The sequence below is a fragment of the Sinocyclocheilus rhinocerous genome, unplaced genomic scaffold (genome assembly GCF_001515625.1).
Source record: "Sinocyclocheilus rhinocerous isolate Xijiao unplaced genomic scaffold, SAMN03320098_v1.1 scaffold1093, whole genome shotgun sequence".
NCBI classification, from domain to species: Eukaryota; Metazoa; Chordata; class Actinopteri; order Cypriniformes; family Cyprinidae; genus Sinocyclocheilus; species Sinocyclocheilus rhinocerous.
Window position 1 is genome coordinate 1,160,434 of NW_015626381.1, and position 7,087 is coordinate 1,167,520.

General features: G+C 37.3%; 1 protein-coding gene across 1 annotated transcript in view; it reads left to right on the plus strand.

Moving 5' to 3' along the window:
- Window positions 1-2,461, plus strand: part of dtwd1 (DTW domain containing 1) — a 6,589-nt gene extending 4,128 nt beyond the window's left edge. Inside the window, exons 3-4 of the mRNA XM_016518436.1 lie at window positions 1,200-1,404; window positions 2,070-2,461. Coding sequence (XP_016373922.1) covers window positions 1,200-1,404; window positions 2,070-2,296 — 432 coding nt within the window. The 3' untranslated portion in view covers window positions 2,297-2,461. The remainder of the gene's footprint in view (window positions 1-1,199; window positions 1,405-2,069) is intronic.
- Window positions 2,462-7,087: the final 4,626 nt, after the last annotated feature.

Below are 7,087 nucleotides of genomic sequence, written 5' to 3' on the forward strand. Positions count from 1 at the left end.
CCGACAAACATTTAAATCTCAAAATCGAACAAAGCCGACAAATATTTAAATCTCAAAATCGAACAAAACCGACAAACATTTAAATCTCAAAATCGAACAAAGCCGACAAACATTTAAATCTCAAAATCGAACAAAGCCGACAAACATTTAAATCTCAAAATCGAACAAAGCCGACAAATATTTAAATCTCAAAATCGAACAAAACCACAAACATTTAAATCTCGTAATTAAACAAAACCGACAAACATTTAAATCTCAAAATCGAACAAAACCGACAAACATTTAAATCTCAAAATCGAACAAAGCCGACAAATATTTAAATCTCAAAATCGAACAAAACCGACAAACATTTAAATCTCAAAATCGAACAAAGCCGACAAATATTTAAATCTCAAAATCGAACAAAACCACAAACATTTAAATCTCGTAATTAAACAAAACCGACAAACATTTAAATCTCAAAATCGAACAAAACCGACAAACATTTAAATCTCAAAATCGAACAAAACCACAAACATGTAAATCTCAAAATCGAACAAAACCACAAACATGTAAATCTCAAAATTGAACAAAACCGACAAACATGTAAATCTCATAATCGAAAAAACAACAACCAATATTTAAATCTCAAAACTGAAACCAAGCCGTTCACACAGAACGCATATTTATCACATTTTCTAGAGGGACATCTATCACCGCTGCACTCGTGTCTCGCACAAGAGACGCATGTTTAGAAAGCCATTAATGTAAGTTCAACTTTTAAAAAACACGTCGAGACTTTATGGGGGTTTTCCCATCCCACTGCATCTCATGTTTTTAAATGAAAAAAGTACTTTTTTGTGATTGGTTTTCGGTCCTTTGTATTAAACTATACAAACATGCATGATGCTGTTTTGTTTCTAATTGTTTAAGCAACTTAATTAATTATATATGGTTTATAAATATTAAGTTAAACATTATGCACTTTTTTCAAAGATAGTGTTATTTTATTGCTTTGAAGAAACGTGCATTAGTAATATTTTGCTCAATGCGCCCTCTTGTGGCCTCGAGAGAGAAGCCCAAAGCGTTTATCCCCCTCTAACTAAAATTATGCCTTTTAAATTCGAATATAATTCGAATATTGATAATATTTAAGTACAAAATTCGAATTTAGTTTTTCAGCTATTTTGACATGTTAACACACGCTGTTCTTCCCGCAGATCGTGCTGGTGTTTCCCGGTCCCGACGCCATGACGGTGGAGGAACTGTGGGAGCATTTCTCCGCCGACGGGAAGCCGAGAGTGAAGAGGTTAAAGGTGACCGACGCAGATCCCGAGACGCACAGCTGCCCGATCCAGAGAGTGGTGTTCATCGACAGCACCTGGAACCAGACCACCAGAATCATCACAGACGAACGTCTTCAAGGTGCAGAAGACTCTCACATCTCTCTGTTTGTTTAACTCAGGCGTAAAATTCGGCACACTATGAAGAAAAGCAAGTGCGAGAGAAAAAACTGAAATGTGACCTTCAATGACTAATTACAATATCTGGTGCAAAACTCATCCTTTGCCTCGTGCTGAAAACAAGCTTCTTTCAAAAAACTGAATCTAGTATTGGGTAACATTATAATACATTGAGAAATTTATAAGCGATTTCTTGTAGGCTGGTCATTTTTAACCACAAATGCAACAAGTGTAACAAGTTGGGGGAAAAATCCCAAAAAGTACTTGGTCAGAATGGCCAGAACACAATGTAAGGGTTAAAACAAGAAAAAATTAAGTGGTTGCATGTGTCACATGACTCAGAATCACAATAAAAAAATATGCAAATGTTAATTACAAATAAATTGAGTTATATATAATGAGTAGTGAATCAAAATAAATGAACTAAAAACACAAATGTTACACTGGATAATCCATAAACTAGAAACAATCAAAATTCACATAAAACTTGACGGTATTCTTCACTCGCTTTTTTTGATTGTCTTGTTTGGTTGCTTGGGCTTTTTTGCATCGTTTCACCTGTTTGAATTGAGTTTTTGGCGATTTCTTCTGCTCATCTCAGACTGAACGGATGTTATTTCTCCACAGCGTTACCGAATGTGGAGCTGAAGAGCAGAAGAACCTGTTTTTGGCGGCACCAGAAAGGCTGTCCAGACACGTACCTGGCCACAATAGAGGCCGTTTACTACTTTCTGAAGGACCTGCACAGCCACTATTTCTCCGAGTACACGGGAGAATACGATAACATGCTGTTCTTCTTCTCATTCCTGCATAAACTGATCAACAAAGCCAAACAGGCTGCTGGGAAAGTGTGACGAGAACGTCAAAACGTCAGTCACGTGCGTTTTATTTGAAAGCTGAATGCAATCTGTCACAGTGAGATTTAAATAGTTTTATTTACAAGTCAAAAGCCGCATGCATTCACTGATTGGCTTCTTGTTTTTAAGCCACTTTAATGTGTAATAAAGCGTGTTCTTGTGCATGTGTCTGGAGCTGTGTGTTAGTAATAGGCCTCTCTGATTTTGGCCTGTAAACTGTCGCAGGTCTTCTTGGCGTCTCCCAGCAGTGCACACACACACACACACACACTCAGACACGCACACACACACTCAAGACACACACACACACAAAAACTCGCTCACACACTCACACACAAAAACTCACTCAGACACACACACACACTCCAGTCATGACTGATTCACTGCTGCTGTTCATACTAGGACTGGATTTACCTCGTTAATTTGGTGCGGTTCTGGAAAAAATGCATTGATGCAACGATGCAGGAAGACTGACTGCATGATCGAGTCTATTAGAACGCACTTATATGAGCCTAAAATTCAAGATATGAGGACAAAGAAATCACCCTCTTATATTTATATCATATGATATTATATAATTGATATAATTTAGCAATATCACACCAGCAGGAGAACTGTTTTCCCCAATATCTGCATGATTGCAAATGTGATACTGATTTATACAACAGTTCAATAAACAAGAAATTCATATTGTTACGTTTTCCTCAATATCGCAAATGAAAATTGTTCCAATCAAGGACACAGCAGAACTGTAGAGTCTCTGATCGACACACAGCGCTGATTCGTCACTGAATGAATCCACGTTTTGGAACAAATTGAGTGAGTGAGTGATTCAGTGACTCGTTTATAAAGACTTGCTTCATTTCTGAATGAATCGGTTGAATGAATGATTCAATGACTCACTCATTAAAGGGTTAGTTCACCCAAAAATGAAAATTCTGTTATTAATTACTCACCCTCGTGTCGTTCCAAACCCGTAAGACCTTCGTTCATCTTCGGAACACAAATTAAGATATTTTTGATGGATTTCGAGAGCTCTCTGACCCTCCAAAGACAGCAATGTAATTACTACGATCAAGGCTCAGAAATGTAGCAAGGACATCGTTAAAATTATCCACATGACATCAGTGGTTCAACCGTAATTGTACGAAGCTACGAGAATACTTTTTGTATTATCAAGACAGAATTTTCATTTTTGGGTGAACTATCCCTTTAAGACAGTGACTTCCAGCTTTTAATTTCATTTTGAGAGCATCATTTCATATTTCATTAATACCCAATTTATTGTCATTATTTATGCAATGTTGAATCAAAATATTTCTTTCTAAAGCTACTTTTTGTAATGTCTATTGAATGCTTTTCTCATTTTAACACAATTGTGACGTCAAGTGATCTTTTGGAGGGTGGTTTCTGAACCAAAATTGATGTGTGATTAATTTGCGACTGGCACATCATGTAATTAACTGACAGCTCTAATGTAAACACACACCTGTTTGGACTTCCAGACTTCCAGCACAGGCTCGGCTGAGTTGAGTTTCTGCACAGACACAGCGAGAACAATCAGAAGTGCTATTAGCCGCTCTCATGCGATGGGATCGGGTTTCTCCTCGCTCTACATGCTTATCTGCGCCAGCTAAACAAAAACACGTGCTGCCCTCCGACTCGGACCGCACAGACGCCAGTCGCTGCAACACGGGGTCGCTGCGATGCGTTGCATGTCTAGGCACAATTACAATATCAAAGTGAATTATTACAAAGATCAGAGTGCACATGTGTCCCGACCGCTGCCAAACGAATTTATAGCCATCTGTGGATCATCGGCTCATCCGTCTGACAGATACGAGACGCATTTCACACTGCACCTCAAATCACTCGCTTTATATTTAAAGGAAAACGGACTTTGCATGTGCTATTTAACACATATACTCTACCGCTCGAAACTTTGGGGTCATTTCTTGTTTTGTTTTTTTAAAGAAATAAATGCTTTTATTCCTCAAGGATGCATTAAAATGATCAAAGGTGAGAGTAAAACATTTATAATGTTACAAAAGATTTCCATTTCAAATGAATGCTGTTCTACTGAACTTTCTGTTCATCTGTGAATCCTGAAAAATAAAATGTATCACGGTTTCCACAAAAAAATATCGTGCAGCACGATTGATAATAATCAGGATATTATACTGATTTCTGAAGATCATGTGACACTGAAGACTGGAGTAATGATGCTGAAAATACAGCTGCGCATCACAGAAATACATTACAGTTTAACAGATATTCACATAGAAAACAGCTATGTTACATTGTAATAATATTTAACTGTTTTACTATATTTCTGATCAAATAAATGCAGCCTTGGTTTGAAAGAGACTTTACTGTTTGTACAGTAGTGTAGATAGATAGTAAAGATTCAGAGTTGATGTAACGGTTGGAATTTTTACTGTATTTTTGATCAAATAAATGCAGCCTTGATTTGAAAGAGACTTCTTTTAAATGTTTTAACGGTAGTGTAGACAGATACTAAAGATTCAGAGTTGATGTGATGGTTGGATTGGTTATTTAAATATGTAACAGATTTAATGCATAGCACTTAATTAATTTCATCAGGTTTATATCAGAATGATTCACCGTGAAGCTTTTCGACATCAGAACACATGGGAGTTTATCCTTCATGCTGTAAATTCTCCATCTGCGTCTAAATACTCGGAGAATGTTTTACACTTTCCCTCTTTATTTACAGAAGGGCTGCATTTTTACCAGTGTTTTGTTATTAGACACAGATGTGTTTTGTCTTCTTTTTAACAGAATTACGCTGCTGAGCTGCCAAGTGCTCAAGACATTAAAACTCTGGACGTGAAGTGTGAGAATCAGGCATGCCGTTATTTCTGGAGCTTATTACACGGCAAAAAAAGGCTCATCTTACTTAGTATTTTTCTTTTGTTTCCAGTCAAAATATCAAAACAATTCTTAAATTAAGATGCATGCACTAGATAAGCAGAATGACATAATTTGTGACCCTGGAGCACAAAACCAGTCATAAGGGTCCATTTTTGTAAATTAAGATTTATATAAATAATATGTTAGGATAGGACAATATTTGAAAATCTGGAATCTGAGGGTGCAAAAAAATCAGAATATTGAGAAAATCATCTTTAAAGTTGTTCAAATGAAGTTCTGAGCAATGCATATTACTAATCAAACATTAAGTTTTGATATATTTACGGTAGGACATTTACAAAATATCTTCATGGAACATGATCTTTACTTAATATCCTAATGATTTTTGGCATAAAAGAGAAATGTATAATTTTGACCCATACAATGTATTGTTGGCTATTGCTACAAATATACCCCAGCGACTTAACACTGCTTTTGTGCTTTTTTTTTCCAAACAGAAAACAAGATTATTTTAGTTACCCCATTTGCTTGTTCTAAGCAAAAACTTTGTTTGTTTTTTTCTGAAAACAAGACAATAATTTTTACTTGTCTGGAAAATCCTTCTTGATTTAAGAAATGATTAGATATTTTGACTGGAAACAAGGCAAAAATACTAAGTAAGATATGCCTTTTTTTGCATCTGACCTCAGTCTTGCCCTGCTCTCTCAACATCTTCACCATGTCAGCGATGGGATGCTGAGCCTTGGCCGCACACAGACCCCAGCCTGCGCAGAGAAAACACACACACACACACACACACACACACACAGATTCATGTTAGTTATTAATCCTGTGTGTTTTCTGAGAATCTCAGGCGCTGTGAGGTCAGCGAGGAATCCCCCAAACTCCAGATCCACATTTGCTTCATGTTTGCTGCTAATATCTGGAGGAGCGTGGAGAGTTGTGTCATGGGCCGCGTGTGCTGACTCTCAGGGAACTCCGTTTGATTGCATTCAGATTGCAGAGTTTCCTGAACTCCAGATGTCTCCCTACAGGACCATCGCGTGTGGAGACGAGACACGCACACACGTTTAAACTAATATGCATCATTTTAATCATGTGATTCAGTAATAATTAGTTTGTCGTGACACCAAAATGTTATAAATCAAAGCTAAAATGTTTTTTCATAATGCTCAATATCAGCACAAATCCAATGGCTTTATCTATAGATCCAGATTTAGCTGTATACACATACTCACAAAGCCATATGTACTAATAGCAAATCTCATCTGGTTGATGTTTATATAAACGTAAACTGAAACGAAATGTAAGTCCAGCTCTGAACTGTGACTGTGAGACATTAAGATATTGGAAACATTAACATTATGGATTTCTGTGCAGCTGCTTTTAAACCATGTGGATTAAGAACAAAACTACACAAATTAAACCGACGGACTCGTCTGTGGTTGATTGTGTCTGTGGAGCTTAATGCTTCGTCTGGTGTTTCTGCAGGTGTGTCTGGAAGACAGCAGAAAAACAGATGTGTGTGTGTGTCTGTGTGTGTGTGTGAGTGTGAGTGTGAGTGTGTGTGTGTGTCTGTGGGTGTGTGTGTATGTGAGTGTGTGTCTGTGTGAGAGAGTGTGTGTGTGTTTGTGTGAGTGTGTGTGTGTGTGTGTGTGTGTGTGAGAGTGTGTGATCCTTTGACAAACACTGACCTCTTGTGTTCAAACGTCTGAGAAACCGCTTCATAAGTTTAGTGACAATATCTGATGCACCGCATCATCCTTCAGTTCAAATGAAGACTAAAACCATTTTAACAGTAATGCACTTAAACTAAATAGAGATCATTAACCTCATGCTTCGGTGTGTGTGTGTGTGTGTGTGTCTGTGTGTCTGTGTGTGTGTGTGTGTGTG